This window comes from Bactrocera dorsalis, chromosome 1 (genome assembly GCF_023373825.1).
Source record: "Bactrocera dorsalis isolate Fly_Bdor chromosome 1, ASM2337382v1, whole genome shotgun sequence".
Taxonomy (NCBI): Eukaryota; Metazoa; Arthropoda; class Insecta; order Diptera; family Tephritidae; genus Bactrocera; species Bactrocera dorsalis.
Window position 1 is genome coordinate 93,559,514 of NC_064303.1, and position 21,542 is coordinate 93,581,055.

The 21,542-nt window shown below is 36.8% G+C and overlaps 1 protein-coding gene across 2 annotated transcripts; it reads right to left on the minus strand.

The window, feature by feature from the left end:
* Positions 1 to 1,144: 1,144 nt before the first annotated feature.
* On the minus strand, positions 1,145 to 3,757 carry LOC125776527 (piggyBac transposable element-derived protein 1-like). Of its 2 annotated transcripts, none has more exons than XM_049449039.1 (2): positions 3,122 to 3,757; positions 1,145 to 3,052 (listed from the first exon to the last, which is right to left on the minus strand). In XM_049449039.1, the coding sequence occupies exon 2, from the start codon at positions 2,481 to 2,483 to the stop codon at positions 1,392 to 1,394; it is 1,092 nt and encodes a 363-aa protein (XP_049304996.1). In that variant the 5' UTR covers positions 2,484 to 3,052; positions 3,122 to 3,757; the 3' UTR covers positions 1,145 to 1,391. The 2 variants fall into 2 exon arrangements, with proteins under 2 accessions (XP_049304996.1, XP_049305004.1); XM_049449047.1 differs by having other exon boundaries at positions 1,599 to 3,052.
* Between the last annotated feature and the right edge of the window lie 17,785 nt (positions 3,758 to 21,542).

Here is a 21,542-nt window from a genome sequence, read left to right on the forward strand (position 1 = left end):
TACGTTCTCACCAGCTTCATTTTTAAAAAAATATGGACCGATGATTCCACCGGACAACAAACCACACCAAACCATTGTTTTTTCTGGATAAAATGGGATCTCTTGAATCTCTTTAGCTTGCTCATCGTCCAAAATGCGGAAATTTGCTTGTTTACATATCTATTAAGCCAGAAATGAGCCTCTTCGCTGAACAAAATTTGGCTCGAAAACGTCGGATCTTCTTTGACCTTTTCGAGAGCCCATAGAGTGAAGCAGTGTCGCGTGGGAAGGTCGAGCGGCTTCAGGTTTTGCACACGCTGTATTTTGTATGCTTTCAATTTAAGATCTCTACTTAAAATTCGCCAAGTCGTTCCATACGTCAGTCCAAATTGGTGTGAACGGCACCGGATCGACTCTCCACGGTCTTACACTCTAAGCTACGGCTGCTATTCGTTTCGAGTCTCTCTTACTATAAAGTCTCATTTGGCTCAAGAAAACATCATTCTAGAAATATCTTCTGAAACTATTGACTAGCAACTTTGATACAAACATCATATTTCTACTAGCACTTATAGTTATTTTCCCGACTGGGTTAATGCATTTTGTAGTATAAATACATATGTATATGTGTTTGTGTATATTTATAGTTGACTCCGAGCACTTGTACTCAGTTCACTGGTACTTTGAAGTTAATTTGAAAATTATACAATTATTATTTATTTTTATGAAGTTGTTGTAATATACTCGGATTTTCAGAAAAGATAGCGCATTAAATAAAATTCTATAAGAATAATAATAATTGGTTGTACGGATGTATTAGCTACACTGCTAAAAATAACTAGTACGTAAAAAATATGTTTTTTTTTATTAAAAACTTTATTTTCGAAAACAGCGTTGACATTAGACGCTAAGACCTCGAAACAATAATGCTCTTTCATCTTAGTTTAATCATAATAAATGTGGGTCTTAATTTTGCTAGCCAAACTAGGGGAGCTGTTAGTTACAAGAAAGCTACTGGCTACCTCTTAAGCCTCTGTAGCTACTGACAATCTTCGACAACCGACTTTATTGGAATAAATTGCATTCATCTGCTAAGCCAGACTAAATAGTGGCACAATCTATATACTGTATCAGACTTAACCCTCTATCACTCAAAACTCTCAGCGTGGAAGAAGGCGAGTGGGAATTTTTTATAGAATAATTAGAGTGTAAAGTAATTCAAAAAAACCATCCTCAAGTGATTTGCGTGTTTTTTCGAATGACAGGTAAGGAAAAGGTAAAGAGTGCCTCAGGGCACTCATGACAGTTTATGCCAAATATATGATGTGGTATACACGACAGAGTAGTAGATTGGAAAAGAAAGATAAAGCAAAGATGCAAAGATAAGCAAACACGGAATATAATCAAAAGAATTAATTTTTATTGTGATAATTGAAAAAACAGTTTTTTGCGTTGGTGCAGCACAAATGAAGATTGCATTTGGAGCAAACACACTGTGTTTGCGACTTCTTACAGAGTTTACACCATTTTTTTCCGCCTTCTTTGCCAAGCCAAATTGGAAAATGGTCTTGACCATCGTAGCGCACTTCATGTACGGGATGTTTTGACTTTTGGCCAACGCCCGAATTGCTTGGCTCTATATTTCCTACTGTTGACGTTACTGTTTTTTGACGACCAAAGGGTCGTCTTTCTTGATATGTTATCAGTGAAGCAGCTACAGCTTCACGAAATCGCGGTAACTGCAAAACCCGTTCGTGTTCGGCTGATTCATGACTTGAGTCAGTTACCTTTTCTGCATAAATCCGTTTATGTAGTAAATACGCATTCGTGATCGCCATGTCAATGAAATGGTAAAACAACCGAGTTATTGCATCCTTTGACTTCGCTCGTATGTGGTACCGACCCATCAGAGCGTCCATCAAGTCAACACCGCCCATGTGATTATTGTACTCTTTGATTATTTGAGGACAATCAATTTCCAAATATTTCTTCGCCTTTCTGTCGTTGCGAGCTGCTTTCGATGGCTTTTTGTTTGCATCTGTATTGGATCTTTGAAATGGTTGAACGCCGACGTATGTTGATGCCAATCGTACTAATTTATTGTCTTTCCATAAGACTGTGGTTATGTCAACACCATATGCTGTACCCATATACTCACATGAATAGCCTCGTAGTTCGTCTCTTATGTCTTTTTCATTTGGAAGCTTACAGTTGGGAATTCGAGGAATTCGTAAGGTGCCTAAACTAAATATGCCTCGAGCTCGCAATAATACCAACAACGGCAACGATGTAATAAAATTATCAAAATACAGAATGTGATTCCTGAAGTTTGGTATAGTTTGCGATAAACGAACAACAACGTTCGACGTGGCTCCAAGATCTGGTTGTCCTGGTAAGATCACATTGTCGCCAGCACCATTATAAACCTCGAAGCGATAAGCGAATCCGCTTGTATCGCATAACACGAATAATTTGATGCCCCACTTGTGTGGTTTGTTTGGCATGTATTGGCGTAGATGATGTTATATTTTGGTGCCACACATTTGTTCATCGACGCACAATCGGGCTGTTTTGGGTACGGAATCGAACCGTGTGTTTAAAAAATTAGACAACGTTCTAATACGGAACAACGCATCATAACCAGGCTCTCCTTTTTTGGCTCTAGTGTTTTCATCACGAAAGGACAAATATTGTTTTATCGCCATAAACCTTGCTTTAGGCATCGTTTTTGCTATTGGTTGAAACGCATTTGGGCCCCAATAGCTTTCCAAATTGGGATAGCGGTAAATGCTCATGTAAACATGAATGCCAATGTATTTGTAAATTTCTTCGCCGGATGTTATGAACTTGGAGTTGATATCGACATTGCGAGCTGTCCGGTTCGATTCTAAAACAATCTTGTCAACCATTTTCTTAGTGAAGAAATAACGAAATATCTCCATCGGAGTTTCAAGCTCTTTGATCGAAGATGGTAGGCTTGAGTCACCACGGAAGGCCACCTCATTTACATGCAAACACATCGATCGTTTTCGCCATATAATTTTGGAAAACTCAGCCGAATCTTTGGTTATTGCTTCAATACGTAGAGTAAATGGAATTTTAGATTCACAAATAAAATGAATACAGCATCTGGACATATTACCTGTTCCGCTGAAACCTCCAGAGGAAGGCACAATAAACGGACCACTACAATCAAATTCAGGCAAAGGGGAACGGGCACGTTTTGGTGGCTTCAAACGTGGTGTTGAAGTTGATGGCTCTTCTTCTCCTGAAGCTTCTTCAACTTCTTCATTTGGCGAAGTTGAGGGAAGATCTTCCTTGATTGCACTCAAGTTCAACGAAAAATTGTCCGCTTTATTCAAAAAAGCAGATTCGTCTTCATCAATTTGGTGAACTACCTCCGATATGTACCGTTCATCTTCGGGGCTTATTTCATTAGGTTCGAAATCCGGATCATTCATATCGTCATCGCTACTAAAATCAGCTTCTTCGCCTGTTTCAACCGATTCCATAAATTCACAAGTTTGCTCATCGGTCATTTCGCTCAGTTTGATCTTTTTACGGTTTCGAAAATCCATTTTCAGGTACAAAACAATGGCAGGCACTGCAAAAAAAACATAACAAAAACAATAAAAAGAAAACACAAATTTTCATGTAAACTGTTATAAGTGCCCTGAGGCACTCTTCCGTTTTGTTTTCTCACCCGACACTTTATTTCATTTTTCACTTTCACTTGTATGTAAAAGGTAAAAAGAACTACTTACCTTTGCAACAATAAAATTCTGAATAGAATCCGATAACAATAAATATATATATTTTTGTTTTGAATTTTTTTTTTTTGTGAAATTAATTTTAGCTTTGCACGCTAGTAAAGCTCATACGAAACATAACGGTAAATTTAAACGCAGCGTGACAACCTGTCAAAAATAAACTACACTCACAATTGAAGTGTTGCCAACAAGCTTGTTTTTAAGTTTTATGCAATTTTTTATTTATTTATTATTTGTTTTGAATTTCGTGATGCATGCCTGAGGGCACTCTTAACCGACAGAGGGTTAACTTCTTCTTCGTAAGTTGCAAACATCTAAGTGATTCCGTCCGATTTGACTAACTCTCCAGACTTTTCTATACTCCTGAGACCACACTTATCGACCGCAAGTTCTGCTTTTTTATATGGTCGCTATGGTAGATGTCAAAAAGCTTTGATATTTGGCTTGATTGACCGATTTTTCTCAATAAAAGGGTTCTCAATCGAGGATCTGTTTGTTTTAGTCGCTGTTAATTAAAGTAGTGAGTTTCTAGTTCACGGATCTTGCAATGCTAGAATTAATTCTGAATTAGTTATATGTATACCGTATATCAACCCACTCCACTGGACTCTTACTCTAAATATGGGCGCATTTCTCTGATGTTTGCAGAGATGATCTTTCACGAGGTTTAGTTGGGGCCACAGAATATGATCCCACAAACCATATTTGTTGGGTTTAGGCCTTTTGTTATCTATGTATTTCTTTCGAATTTCGTCTGTTTGTCTGTCCGTATTTCTGTTCCTCTGTATATGCGAACTTGCCAGAGTTCAGTCTAAGTTTTTGAGATACCGATCTGAAATTTCGCATACATCGTTTTCTTTCGAAGAGGCTGCTAATTGGTCGGAGCTATAACATATAACCATCCCTAAAGCCATTTTTCAAATCGGATCATAAACTGACGACTAAAATCAAGGTCTATGAAATCTTTGTTTTTTTGAAGGGTGATATAGCTGCTGTGCAATCAAGGTTAATGGGTTTTTCTTGTTCATAATTATGTATATTTTAAGCTCTGACTTTGTTGAAGAACAATTTGTGAACAATTCCCTCTGGAGAAACTGATTCTCTCAGTGTACTTATCACTAAGTAAAAGTTGCAATCGTTCAATTAGTTGTTCACGTCATTATCAAACTACTTAACACATCAACGACACACAAACACCGGCACGCACGCCAACATATGTTCGAAAGCGTAATGTGGCACCTTTTACCATGCAATTCTCTCCGACATTCACTGCCCTTATCGTCGCACCCACACACCGATGCACCACTTCAAACGACGCTAGCGACTCTACTACTCGCTCACCAATAATAATAATCTCCCCTCATAGAAGCAGCGACGACGAATGCCCTTGGCAAACACCATGCGCTCACACACAATCTAATAATACTGTAATAAGTTTGGTTGCAGCAAATTGTGGCAAGTGCAACCTGAGGTATAATGACAGACGACAGCGCGCTGGACGCAAAGAGGGATCAGCACTGACGCTCTACATTGACGTGCCGTTCAGCGGCAGGCAGTGGAAGATGAGTAGCGCAAACTATAGATATCATCGAGCTCAAACGATTGTTGTTGCAGTTGTTGTTGTAGCGCCAGTGGCAATTATGATTACATATTAACAGAGAATATTTTGAATTTCCCACAGTTTTCGCTGTTGCACCCCTATTCTCCCGCCGGTGCTAATATACGGTGTGGAAATGGTGCGGTGTGGGAAGTGCAACACAAGTGCGGATAGCGTGTCGGATGCGCCTTTAAGTTACACTATTTGTCTCTACAATAAACATATTCATGTGTACACAAGCAAACATATACGATTTTACTACTTACTTACATTGTTGCTTTTGTTGCCTTTGGTGAAACACTCCGGTGGCCGTAATTGTTGCTGCGCTTCGTTGATTTTCTGGCCAAACTCATTTCTTGTTCCCCCGCCAGCTTACTCATTTCCTTATATCTAGGATATGATTGTCAGCCACTTGTTTGAGTTCTCCCTTTTTGGACAATTAATACTCGTTGATGGTGGGGCAGGATAAGCGCAGCATGTAGCATGGGAAGAATGCTTCTAAGACGTTATGTTATTATTTGTTTCCCGTTTTTTTACCTGTGAGTTGTTTCAAGGTGCATAATTATGTAACTTAAATTAAGGATTGATTAATTTAGTTGTTGATGGTGTGGCTTATACTTAAGACCAATATTCCAATAAAGAAACTACTACAGATAGGCTTTGGAAGTTGAAGAATCAAAAATCATTTTCAGGAAAATGGATAACCGACCCACTGAATACTGCAGCAAAGAAACTTATTCTTATAAAGATGAAAATGGTAAATATATTTCTCCGATTCGTTGTACGGTGGTAGGACTGAGTTTTGCGAAGGAAAAAACGAGCCCTAAACGTCGTATGTAAAAGATTACAAGGAGAGTATAAAAGCAGTCTGAACCCAATACATAATATAGCCAAAAGGATAAGAGCGAGTAACAATAAAACCTGCAGATCGATGGACGAATTTCAATTTGATCTAAATGTGCAGTGTGCATTTCTTAATACTTCCAATATATTACCTAGGTTTTCCAAATTTATCAAATAATTTTGAAAATTTTCGTTTGAAATTATCTCTTTCATCACTTTGAGACCAAAACGTGTCATTATTTAGTCGTCTCAGAAGTGATGTACCTCTTGGATGTCACTAAAAACTCTCTTCTGGGAACCGTCGCCCACCCTGAGAACGCTATGACACTACTTCATGGTGGTTTTCCTCCTTTTGAAGCATGACAGTTATGATATTGTCGTATTAAAAGAGCCGAACAAAGTGTTCATGATGTCAAATATAGCAAAATAGTAGCACCTGAAAATCGTGTGTTCTGCGTCATCATATATACAAAGCGTTTCTTCCACTTTTCCTATTTATATAGATGTTTCCTAAAATATCCATGCTCAGATAACATTGTTCCAAGGTATCGTTCCTTATTCTCTCTTTTGTTATGATGACATTTACCAGCATTCGCCAAGTTCATATGGAGGCTCGACATCCAATAGTAAGCCAACATCCAAGAATAATTGGCAGTTTCTAGTGATATACCTGTTAATAGCCTTCTCTTAAAGCCAACTTTACTCCGTTAAGGGAGTTCTGCATTGACCGAAACAAATAGTAGGCCAATGGTGCAAGGTCAGGGCTATATGATGGATGCATCAAAACTTCCCAGCCAAGCTATCCCAGTTTTTTTCCGAGTCTTCAAAGATGTGTGTGGTCTAGCGTTTTTCTGATGATAGACGAAGCCCTGTCTGTTGATCAATTTTGACCGTTTTTCCGATTGCTTGTTTTCATCTCATCAATTGTTGACAGTAACGTGTAGAATCAATCGTTCGACCAGGCTGGAGCTGCCTTGGGATGATTCTTTTCCAATCCCACCAAACACTCAGCATAACCTTTCAAGGCATCAATCCTGACTTTGCGACCATTTCTTGAGCTTCACCACGCTGTTACCATTCGCTTCAGAAATGGTTCGATTTCATTTCGTTTCAGCAAAGAATCGCCGATGTTAATTCCGTCCATTAAATTTTTCCCAGACAATTCATGTGGTACCCAAATATCGATCTTCTTTTTGTAGGCAGCCTTTCTTACATGATTCAAAACCATTTGATGATGAATGTTAAGTTCCTTAGCGATGTCATGGCTGCTTATGTGACGGTCCTGGTCAATCTTTCGCATAATTTCATCGACTTTTTCAACGATAGATCGACCAAAGCGAAGTGGATCTTTCACATCGAAATTTCCAGAACAGAAGCGTGCGAACCATTCTTGTGGTACACGAACTTTTACAGCATTGTTTACGTAAACTTCACAAATTTCATTGTTGTCTTGCGTAGCATTCTTCCAAGAATGGCTGAAAAACAACGTTCCGCACTTCATTACGACCACACATGGCTCTCGAATTCACCAGATGCGAATCCAATGGATTATTCTCTCTGGGCTATTTTGGAGGGCAAGGTCCGAAGTAAAAAATACACCAGTCTCGAGATGCTGAAGAAACAATTGTCCGTGAGTGGGACAAAATACCGGCAAATCACATTAGGACAGCTTGCGATTCGTTTTTTGACCGTCTCAAGGCCGGTCCCTGTATACAAAAATTTCAAAATATTGCGAATTTTTTCATAATTTTCACTCATTTTTGAACAGCTGTAACTTTTTCTCAACTTCCGCGAATTTTATTTTTTTTTGTTAAATGAAGCCTTTTCAATATCATTTAGTATGACAAAATGTGATTGGTAGCACTGGAGATATACGACTACAACGGCATCTATTGACAAAGTACGACTACCCAATATATAGTTTCTCTGAATCTGGTGGAAATTTTCTTCTAACGGCTACTTTGTTCAAAATGGCATTGAGAATGATTATTGATGTGGTTCGTAGCGTACCACAAATTTCCAAAAAAAAAACGGTGTAATTTGCGAGAATTAAGAAAATGGTAAAAGAGAGGACGCACGAATATCAAGAGCAAGAAATACGAATTCTTTACAAAGAGCCAATTTATTTATTCCACGAATTAGAAATGTCAATAAAATTGCAAGCTAAAATATTAAATGAAAGGACTAAATTTGACGACAGCAACAAACAAATTAAAAATCAAATACATACATATAGTATATTCACCTGTCGCTGGCAAGCAAATCAGGTCCGTTGACGCTATTAAGTACATGAAAAACTAATTTCCGCTACCCTTGTGGCGGTGGCACAGAGCTGCGGGGCATATGAGTACACTGTTGCCGCATTGGCACTCTGCAGTGGTTGGGATACACGCCAAACATGTACATATTACGGACTCGTTGAAAGGTATGCGAGCTGTCGCTGGTCACGTGTGTGTAAGTGCAAAAGTATTTGTTTGTGGCAGTTTTTCAAATCAATTAAAAACAATTGATGAGCTGATGTGCGATTCTCTTTCGTTTTGTGGCCAATGTGGCAACCACTGACGCAACAACAAGAATAACAGCAATAAATACTCAAGTTGCACGCTGCGAAAGCGTTGGTTGCCGACGCTGCTGACAGGGAAGTGGACACCAACATACTGAAAATTTGCTACTTACCTTGTTGTTGCACTATGCACACATATATAACTTGCAACTTGCATTGGACTGCAGTAAGTTCGGCTACGCGCTGCAATGTATTTGCCACCATTGCTTTCGACGGATTATGTTACGTTAATTGCTTTTGGCTACAAAACACATCTACAAAACAACAACAAAAGCAAAAACAAAACAGTAAACGAGAACATAAAACTCACTAAAAGCTCCGTATGAGAGAGTTGGAGCTGGCGGTACGGGGTTTTCGGGTTTTGTTGAGTTACTAAAATAAATGCACTTGCTGCAAATTCAATCAAATTGCTTTCATTTGTAAGTTGCAACAAATTTTCAATGGTCATTCAGAATTTTTGAAAAACACTACTCGCTTATACAAATAACAAAGAGTTTTAAATTGAAAACGTAATGGGAAAAGGTGAAAATTAAAACTCCGTGCCTTTGGTTGAATGTCTGTTTTATTCAATTTAAATCATAGTAAAAGAAGCTGGCACAAGTCTTGGAATAAATTCAATGAAATATATAATATTTTAGCTACTTGAGCATCTTATCCAGAATGCAGCTAACACATCAAAATCATGAGCCTTAGATACTTCGTATTTCGATCACCTCCTCATTGTCGTTTAATTTCATCACAAGCACTCTCTTAAGGTCTGCGAACATAAATTATGGTTGTAGAAGCATTTCGTAGATCTATCCATATAAGTTTGATGCCGTTTTCACTGATTTGTCTGATATTGATAAAACAACACTCTCTTTGTTCTACAAATGGAGTAATTTTACCGCCATTTTGGTGTACAAACTATCCAATAACATTAGAATATACTATCATAGTATTACGATCGCTGTAAATGGGATTTTCTTTTCAATATGGTCGGTCAAAATTATTCCCTGAGGATCCCAAATATGAATACCAAATCTTTTCCAACTGATTGTTGGTTTTTTCAATGCTTTATATTCTGTTGATTGGCCCCCAGTTCGTTCAGCAATGAGCTCCATAGTGAAATCATTTAAGTTTTTTTCATTAGTTTTCGCAAAAAATTTCGCTCAAATTTGCTTTAAAACCTTCTTATATCTAAATATTTGAGAAGGATATCCTCAACAGGTTCTTCTGATTATACAGGGTATCTATAGGCTTATGTTGGATGTATCTTTATCGTCTTCAAAGCTCAAATATTTATGTAGTACGGCCATAGTTGTTACTACTTCTTGAAGTTAATATACAAATACCAAGTAAATTAAAAATCCTATTACATAGATGGCGCTACAAAAATTAGATCCATATGATTTTTAGTTATCCCTAACCTTAAAAGGCAAATGTATAAATTTAACGCTGTCGGATCATTAGTATGTGACATACATACAGGGTTTTTCTATAAGGGCGCTACAAAGGTGCTTACCTACTTACCTACCTACCTGGGAAAGCACATTCGATGCCATTATGTATGGAACTCGATTTCTTTTGCATGGCCAATACGATAACGTTTCCACACTGAACCCAATTCTCAACGACTCAACGGTTTTCAAGCATAAATCGGTCGATACTGCTGCAATTTCACGTCCGATATTCGTACGAAGTTCATCAATCCTCGCTGGTTTGCTGGCATAGACCATAGGCTTTACGAGGCCTCACAGGAAATAGTTTAACAGCATCAAATCGCACGGCCGAGACGGCCTATTGGCTGGACCATTTCGTGATATAACCCGTTTATGAAACTTGGATTTCAATAAATTGATTGTGACATTCGCTGTGTGGCTTGTAGGGCCGTCCTGATAGGAACCACATATTGTCCAAGCCGATATCATCAAATTCGGGCCAAAAATACTCGGTTATCATTGAGCGGTAGCGATTCCCGGTCACAGTAACGTACCGGTCTTGATCATCACGGAAGAAATACGGTCCAATGAAACCGTAATTTTTTCGGGAAGCAATGGTAACTCATGGAGTACGTGTGGATTGCTGCCTGACCAATAACGCATTTTTTGGATATTGACGAAGCCATTTAGCCAGAAGTGAGCCTCATCGCTGAAGATGATTATTTGATGATCATTTCATATTGTTGCTCAGCCTAATTCACGAACATACGACGATTCCGGTGATCAAGTGGCTTCAGTTCTGCGTCCTTGCATCAATTTGATCTTGTAAAGATGTAGGCCAAGATCTTTTCGCAAAATTCGCCACAACGACGTCACAGAAATACCCAACGCTTGAGAACGACGTGTGAAAGACTGATTTGTGTCCTACTTAATTGATGCGCCAGCGGCAGTATTATTCTCAACACTATGGGTACTTGTCTCACTGGTACGGCAACATTTTGTACTGTATACGTGGATTCAAATTTTTCCACCAAGCGCTCAATTGCTAATCTGACAGGATGATTATGACGACCATAAATTGGACGTAGTGCTCTTAAAGTTGAGACTACTGACTTCGAATTTCGGTAGGAAATTTTAAACATTTTGACTCGTTGTTGGATCGTATATCTTTCCATGACGAAATTGCAAACCTTACTGAGGAGAAATGTCAAAAGAGCGGGGAAAGTATGGCGTCGTTTGATGTCCTTATCGGTCTATCAATCTCTGCTGAAAAAAATACTTTCTCATTTGTATTTATTGTACGTTAATAGAGATATAATAACTAGTCTGAACTGGTTAGACCAAAGACCTTCGGAAATGTGCCTTATAGAATAATGCATATAACTGTTACTATGACTCTATGTTGTTTTCTGGAACTCGGTTAAATGAATGTTGTAAGACTTCCCTGAGATTCGTCGATAACTTCAGTTATTGGCACATTCTTTTCGCAATTCACTTAGCCTATTGAAGCTTCTTAGCCTCAAGGCTATTGCCGCTAACTCTAACGATAAATTTATGAATTCTTACAAATTGTGTCGTAATACATTAAATCAAAATCTTTACATCTCTAAAAAGCGGTGATAATTCTTACGCATCATACTTAACTTGATTACTTCACTACTTTTTGCCAGCATTAGCCAATATTTTAGCACTTTTATCGCATTAACCCAGTTTAAAAGTAAAAAGTTTTCATCTGCCTTTGCCTCACGTTTTCTTGCATAACCGGTATAATTGGCTTATAAGAATTGAAGAAGGCAAGAAGCTTTTTAATTACTTCAGCATTTGCTGTAATATTTACACACTGTGGTTATTATACAAATTAAAAAGTCAGCATATTCATTTTATGGCTTTTTATTCCAAAAATACGTAAGAAGTGACTGTAAGTGCGTAACTGTAAGTCTGTCACAACATGAGATTGATATCTTGATAAAGATGGCATATTGTTGGTACTGAAGTATGGGTTATACAAGTATGTGTATTCATATATAAGGAAAACGTGAATTATTAACTTAAATTTTTTTGCATGTTACATTTATTAATGTAACTTCAAATAATTCAAACAAAAAGAAACGGACTTTTGATAAATATTTCATCATTACTACGGTGCACAGTGTCATCGTCATTATATTTACTATACACTGAAATCGTCTTGATTTCATGAATTGCTTCGTAAACTGTAATGTATCAATCATTCAGCTCTTAAAATCTTCCTTCTTTTGTAAAGTATTATTTGTAGGTCAGTTCTCTCGTCTTCTCTCTGATAATGGTACCAAAATCAAAATTGATCAAAATTGACAAGTACTGAGCCAAATTACCATATATTGGAACATTCTCTAGATGGTTATAAATCCGAAACCGTTCCATAACGTAAACACTCAAAGATAGTGGTTCTATCCATTTCGGTTTAAATGCACGAGTACTTCAGATACTCGTAGTATGCGTATATGCCTTAAAAAAATTTTCAAAACTACAGAACTGTGAACTCTGAAAAGAGAGGAGAGATTACTCAAGAACCCCACCAAATTTTTACCAGGAGTCGGTTCTCTAGAAATTTCACCTGATTTGGTGACATATAGTATACATAAGTACTCAAACATCTTTAGTCCAACTTAATACATGAGCACTACTGTAGTACTCAATTCATCTCTGCCTCTAATTAGTTAGCTTTCGGCCTTTAGAGCAAACATGCTTATTACCGAAGTAAATTATTTTATTCCAGCTAATCGTATTGTATTTAATTATTGTTGATGTAGGTGCAATTACAAAAGTTCTACGAAATGCAAAATACTATGCAAACACTTGTAATGAAATTGTTGCCGAATATGAAAGTGTGTGCTGAAATATGGCGACCACTGGAGGTGCCACATAAATGTGCCAAACAATTAGTTTGGCAACAGTTGGAGCTCATCAATTGCAATTATGTACTGTTATATAATACACCTGTATAAGAGAAATATTTATGTACATATGCCTGTTAGTATGTACTTCGAAATTAGATGCCAAGTGAAGACATTTGTAGAGCTGACCTGTAGGAACAGCTGGATGTTGTGAGCTGCTGTGCTCAAAGAGAATTACTTTGCCATTACAGCCACCTCATGAAGAGTTTGGCCAAGATTTGAGGTACCATATGGTTAACCATATAATACTCCAAGTTCTTCTATACTTCTTTTTAAAATACAGAACTTTTCTTGAGATCAGATGTGTTTACTTGCCTATGTAAGTTAGATCTAAACATAGAACAATTTATATAGCATTTAGTACCACGTTCTAACAAGGAGACAATGAAAATTCAATTAGAAAAAGACAACTTGATATCTAAGTTGGCTATTCTTATAGTTCTGACCTCAGACTGAGAAATCCCCAATACCACAGATTTAGAGTTTAAAAATGATTTCCAACATGACCTAGCCAGCGTTGCCGATGTCTCCTAATTCGTTGAACTAAGAAAGATTTTAAGTCTTTCGTAGAACTTTTCTCCCGAAAACTCGCAACGCCGACTCATCAGATTTTGTCATCGTCCATGTCTCTGCACCTTTAGCAGGATGGGGATGATGATGGACTTGCAGAATTTGGCCTTTGTTCGTCGTGAGAGTACTTTACTTCCCAATTGTCTACTCAGTCTGAAGTAGCACCTGTTGGTAAGAGTTATACTGCTTTGGATTTGGAGGCTGACGTCCTATTTGTGTTAATATTGGTTACAAGATAGACGAAATTATCTACAATTCGAAGTTATCAATGTCAACAGTAACGTTGGAGCCAAGTAGCGAGTCAGCAACTGTCCGCTCTTATAGAAGATTGTACCTTCTCTATTCAAATCTGTAGCTCTATTTATTTTCTCCAGGAGTAGATTGAAGAAATTTCACAATATGGAGACGCCTTGTCTGGATAATCCAAGATAATTTTCGACGCCTAAAGTCACACTGATATGGTCCAATCAGTTTGTTGGCAGTGGGCTTTAATCTACATACTTTCAGTCTTCGATCATCAGCAATCCACAAAATGTCTATTGGTTACAAACATAAGAAGCATCTAAACCTAAGTGTGTGGAAATCTTATTAAGTTCAGGCTCAACTACTTAGGGTTTTTTTTTTAATTCCAGCCGACTACAAGACTTCGACATTGGTGCTATTAGCTTGTATACTGACCTACATATACGTATACTTCTACCTGACTCTTAAATTAAAACATGTCGGGAGCTAAAATACTTATTACGCAAAAGATTTTAATCCAATCAGATGAATCTTTGTCGATATATATTCTCTTCAAATTCGATTGGAATTCATGGGACTTCACCCAGCATCAGCTCGAGCCCTCGAAGCAGCTTAAAAATGATAAAGGTAATCCCGTCAACCTCTTTCTAACTACAAAGACAACAATTTAACAGATTTTCCGATAGCAAAAACGGTTTACGAGTGGCAACATTTCGTTTGCCCTTTCCTACCGATCATAAGCATTACCTTACGAACTCAAATGTAGCCAGTAGTTAAAATTACTTATTGATTACAACACAAATTTAGTGGGGAACACAAATACAATCACAGCGGAAACAAATTGTTTATGATTTCGTGTGTGTGTGTGCGTTGCGTATGTGTCTGGAGTGGAGTGCTACTGTGAACTGATCGGTTAGGAATTAATAATTGTGCGGTTTAATTCCATTGCAAGCGTGCGAGGGCAGCTGTTGGCCAAAATGAATTAACTACACACAAGACCACTCTCACTCTCAAACATACACAGATATATACTGCAGTTCCTATGTATATATGTAAGTCCACATTATTGTTGGTGTTCAGCAATATTTGCTGTTGCAAGTAAATGCTTCCTCCCTTTGTATTGGCAAAACTGCCATTATGAATCGGATATATGTACGTATGTGAGTCTTATAATTATTGTGCACCCACACACATACGAGTATATGTTTCTATTAACATCTTGCACACTTGCATGCGTATTTACTTATTTGCAATGTACCGTTATACATTTAGGTGCTGCTATTCCTGTGTGCCTGCTTCAATCGTGCTCTAATTGCATGTGTGCTAGTGTTTGAGTGTGCACCTTAACCTCCATGCGGTTTCAGAGAGTTGGCACCTATGTATGTGTGTAACAAGATTCGTCTGAATGCCTATACAAATTGCTAAATGCTGCAGTAACCGTTGCAACCGATTATATTGTTGATCAACACGAACGGCTAGCCAGTGTGCACCCTGCAGTGAGTTGCACTAATTTCAAATTACTGAGCGTACAAGCAGTTCAAACTTATTATATGGCGGTATCGAAGTTTTGGACACAAATATGCTAATCTCTCACTAGTTCAAAATTGACTTAAATAATTTTAACAAAATATATAAAAAAAAATTAAAAATATGCTTTCGCCAATAATAATGTAATGTAACGATTGGTTTAAAATAATTTTCCAAAGATGTGGCAACGTGTCCAAAATTTTTTTTCCAAACTTTATTCTCGAAACTTTTTACTTGAATAACCAAATATGATTATATGTCAAAATTGAATAAAAAATAAACCAGTGGCAACCCTCCTCAAAAGTAGTATACTCTATTAAATATGGAGCACTTTCAGTTTAATGTCCTTCTTAAACAATTTATTGCAAAGTTTACTTAAAAAAAATTAAATAGGTGGCAACCTTGGTCATATAGTATATTTTAAGATGTACAAATTTTAAGGTCTTCTTAAATATCTTTAAGCTGTTAGTCTTATTGCAATAATTCGTTAAATTAACCATTTAGGAATACGTTTTTTAATAAAAAATAAACCAATGGCAACCCTTTTTAAAAATATTATCCTCTACTAACTGTAGAGCACTTTCAGTTCAATGCCCGTCTTTTACAATTTATTGCAAAATTTAATCAAAATAAAAAATTAAACAGGTGGCAACCTTGTTAATAAAGGGTGATTTTTTAAGAGCTTGATAACTTTTTTTTAAAAAAAAACGCATAAAATTTGCAAAATCTCATCGGTTCTTTATTTGAAACGTTAGATTGGTTCATGACATTTACTTTTTGAAAATAATTTCATTTAAATGTTGACCGCGGCTGCGTCTTAGGTGGTCCATTCGGAAAGTCCAATTTTGGGCAACTTTTTCGAGCATTTCGGCCGGAATAGCCCGAATTTCTTCGGAAATGTTGTCTTCCAAAGCTGGAATAGTTGCTGGCTTATTTCTGTAGACTTTAGACTTGACGTAGCCCCACAAAAAATAGTCTAAAGGCGTTAAATCGCATGATCTTGGTGGCCAACTTACGGGTCCATTTCTTGAGATGAATTGTTGTCCGAAGTTTTCCCTCAAAATGGCCATAGAATCGCGAGCTGTGTGGCATGTAGCGCCATCTTGTTGAAACCACATGTCAACCAAGTTCAGTTCTTCCATTTTTGGCAACAAAAAGTTTGTTAGCATCGAACGATAGCGATCGCCATTCACCGTAACGTTGCGTCCAACAGCATCTTTGAAAAAATACGGTCCAATGATTCCACCAGCGTACAAAACCACACCAAACAGTGCATTTTTCGGGATGCATGGGCAGTTCTTGAACGGCTTCTGGTTGCTCTTCACCCCAAATGCGGCAATTTTGCTTATTTACGTAGCCATTCAACCAGAAATGAGCCTCATCGCTGAACAAAATTTGTCGATAAAAAAGCGGATTTTCACATTTCGAACCGAACACTGATTTTGGTAATAAAATTCAATGATTTGCAAGCGTTGCTCGTTAGTAAGTCTATTCATGATGAAATGTCAAAGCATACTGAGCATCTTTCTCTTTGACACCATGTCTGAAATCCCACGTGATCTGTCAAATACTAATGCATGAAAATCCTAACCTCAAAAAAATCACCCGTTACATATATATTTTGAGATGTACAAATTGTAAGATCTTCTTAAATATCTTTAAGCTAATAGCCTTTTTATAATAATTCGTTAAATTAACCTTTTTGATAGAATACTTTGTTTGAAAAATGTGGCAACCCTCTCAAAAAGTGTTCTCAGGTATAAGCTTTCTTTTATGTTTCTAATTTTATAGCTATATTCTGATTGAAAGTCGACTTATACTCTGTCTTATCCAATGTATTTGAACAGGTGGCAACCTAATAACTTTATAATTCTTAATGATACCGGCACTATATAGAAACATATCTCAATAAATACTAATTTTGCATTTATCTGTTCTTTTTCGGTCTAGTTCGTTTACAATCTGAAAGCACCTTCATTTTTCTATTACCTCGTATATATGTATGTAGGCGCCGGTCCAAATACAATACATACATGGCATGTAAATACATATATGTATGTATGTAGTGTTGGGCAACCATTAGTCCAGAATTTGGAGTAAATTTGATTTGTAAGTAGAAAAGCATAAGCTTTACTTCTCCGTAATTGCTGAGGCACATTTTCTGGCATCTATATTATACAATTATAATACATTGTCCGACAGGAAGGAGTGTAAATATACATACATACTTGTATATGAATTTTAATTAGTTAGCATTTTCTTGCTAAAGCGCTTTTCCAAAGCAACAACAGTTCCAAGCATTAGTGTAATTTTCTTCGTTTCCTTTTTTCCTTCAGAAGTCTTTATAACCCAACTATCATCATATCGTCAGTGACATGTAAACCGAGACAATACCAATTCTAACTAGTTTCAATATCAGACATTCGTTAGTGCGGTTGATAGGTTATTTCCAAATATGGATCAGTTTAACAGTTGTCCTAATTTTTAGGTAATAAACGGCTCGACTAATTTTAAGTTGGTTTGAAGCTAAAGCTTCACTTAATGCCGTTGTCCTGACATGGGTGAAATCCTTTCATACTTACCCATATACCTGTAGAGTATTTACATATAAGGTATGAGAATCTATTAGGTTACGTTAATCAGTTAGGCCAATGAGCCACGCATAGTTTTGGTTCTTTGGATATCAGATGGAGTTCAGTTACAAGATCCATGAGGAGTCCATTAGGATGCCTGCGCTTGACCCGAATTTTAACAGACTCTGCGGTTACACTATCGATATCTCTTCGAGTGTATCACACCATTGGACCCCAGATGCTTACTGCGTAGCCTTTCCAAATCGGGAGAAGTGCACAAGAGATTCTCCTCTGTTTCCCTGTGCCTTGCTCCAGATATTTTCTGCAGTTTTCTCGATTTTTTAACCCCATTCTGCGGGAGTATGTCGCCAACAGACAGTGACCAGTTAGTATTCCCATCATGTTGCTACAGTCTCTTCTATCGAGTGTCTCCGATCTACCATTTTGCACATGATTCTTGCAGGTAGGTTGTTCCACCTGGATTTGATTTTCTTTAACATTATTATGTCCAGATCGTCGTATAGACAATGAAAGGGTTTCCCAATGTTGATCACCTTTCTGAGTGTTAGCCGTACACTATTCTTGACAATCTCCTCCACAATTTCATTGTACTCGATGTCTTTGAGACCTGGCACCCAGTAGACTTGGAATAGCTTGCTTTGGTCCACAATTTCTACTGCCTGCCCTGGTTTTCAAAACACTTCTGACCGATATACGAAACGAGTTTGCTTCCTTGATTGCTGAGAACCTGAGAGAACCTGTTAGCTTTGTATCTTATATATTTCAGTTGGCTTTATTATAAACATTTTACCTAAGGTTCATTATAATAAAGCTCAATTAAACAATATATTATTGGACAAAGATTTTTTGGAAATTATCTCGAGCAAAAAAACTGTTCCACGCTTTACTTTAGGTAACCGAAAAAGACTAAGTGGAACAGATGACCAAGTTTATTTATGTACCAACAAATTTTATAATAAATTGCGGCAACCCAAATCCAGCATAAATATGTTTATTGCAAGTGGTCAGCTTCATTTTAGAATATTTTTGATATAAAAGAAAATCGTATAAATACATCTGAATATATGTATAGTTTATGTACGGAAATACCTAATAATGTTCATCTATTGGAATATTACAGCAATATAATAGGATGTACCAATCCTTGTCGATGCAGAAGCTGATGGAAAAAGTGTTGAAAATGTTTGTTTAAAAAATACATAGAGATATACTTATAATTTCTACATATACATATGTACATATATAAAATATATGTGTAGAACAAGAACACTCAATGCCAATATTAATTAAGCCACCTTAGCTGTACTACACTCAAATTCTACTGACGTTTACATATGTACGTGCCAACACGAAAACTACTGATGCTCTTTATGTGAGTACACATACACGCCCTGCAACAAAACAAAAGCTAAAAGGAGAATTTTAATAACAACAACAACAACAAACACTTTGTATAATGAGGAAGTTTGCTGAAATTTCTTTTTGGACTTATGTGAAACTCAAAAGGATAAGGATGAAAATGCAAAAGTTGTCCAGAAGCTGCTTGCAAGTCAGTGGTTCCCAAACTTTTTTCTAAAGCTTTTGAGTTAGATTTTTAACGCTGTTAGAGATTGTTGTGATATTGAAGTATCTAAACAAGTACCACGAAATGTGTTTTCAGCTTCTTCAGGACAATGGTCTTAATATCAAATAACTCTAAGGTAATTTCGTGTCTGAGTTGGCGGAAGGACAGTTTTTTCATCAGTATTGTTATTTTTAAAATGTTTAATCTGTGAAAAGCTTGGCGATATCAACTTCCAATGAGGATAACTTCTAAAGTTTTGATAGAAAAAGACAAGTACTTTTCAATATGGTGCTGTTTGTACGTTAGTACTATAAATTATCATATTGGCAAAAGTATTTCCATACTGGGAAAAGACTATAGAGAATAGCAACAACTCTGATGAATTGAGTTTTGTGCGATTTTTTCACTCAATTTTGAACTTTCTCGATTCATAACTGAATTATAACCGATTACGGACAGACTAAAAAATTTCGGTTATCTCGCTTGATCAGCAGGTTTTCTCAATTCTATAGTATACTTATAATCTTAAAATAGCCTCGTAAAATTCATTCGAAGCATTTTCACTTCCTTTGTGATCCTAAACGATCAAGATCAAAATAAGTTCAACACAGAACCCACGAAAAGCGAAGTTCTTCTTCTGAATTCTGAATGAATTAAAAAGTTTCGGTTGATCAGAAGGTTTCCTTAATGCAATATAATCTTAAAAGAGACTCACTAAATTCATTGTAAGCATTTGGTGGAACCAACACATCGTTTTACTGCGGGAGACTTCCGCTGTGAACCCGAACGATCCAGATCCGAATTAGTACAATATAGAACCCACGAAAAACTAAGAAAGTAGGTTCAGACAGCCATTAATTCTTTTTAAACGCAATCGTAATTATTTTATGGACTCATAAGACCATAAAAATTTTTTATTTACGCCAATATTTGGGAGCCGCTGCTGCAAAGCACTCGTAGAAAACGAACTATGTGAATGTAACAGAAAAGCCGAGAAAAAGAAATTCTGTAATTTTCGTTAGTTGACAGTTTGTACTTTTAAGTTGTAGTGAAGTGTTGTTGCCCACATGGTTTACCTGTCAATTGCTGTTTTTAATTGCCTGTGGGGTTGGCAGGATTCAAACCGTAGCCGGACAGTTGTGTGTATGGTATAGATTACGAATAAGCAACAACAGTTTATGCGATAGGAGGAGTGCACCAAAGTGTTGAGCTCACCGTTGATTGCTTACCTGCTCATCTGGTGTAATCCATCAGTAGTGGTCCGAGCCAAACGCATTTTTGTGCTGCACTTCGGACTATCAAATATTTATAAGAATTGTGTGTTGCATTGTTTTTGCTGTTTTCGTTATTTAATGTAAATTCGTTTGATGAAATATTCAAACGTTTTGTGCATGTTCTCAGGCACCAGAGTATAGTTGCGCTTATTTACCCACTAAAACCAAGGCAATCCATTAGTTTAGCAAAACATGAAATTGTACAATTTTATAGAGACAAACAACATAAAATAAAACAAAATAAGCAACTAAAACGAATGCAAATAAATAAGGAGGAAAACAGCATCAAGAGTAAATGCAAAATAAAATACCAACGTCTGCGGTCGAAAACTATTGACTAAACTGATGTTTTATTCAATCAATGGTGTGCTTCAAAACTGTTACATGTACAGGGTGCTTCAGGTGTTTATTTTCTAGAAACTTTAACTAGCCCATATTTGAATTTATAAGTTCCTACATATTATAAAATATTATGTTTCCATTATTTAGGGTTTGTATGAACTTTGTGACAACTGTCTTCGTTTTATGAAGTCAAACTGACTGACAAACTGACCTATAATAGTATATTATTCTGCTGGAACATGAAGCCTATTATATTGAAATGAAGTTCCAAAAATCGTATATTATTTGGCCGTAGCGCTCTACAATGAAAGAAGCAATA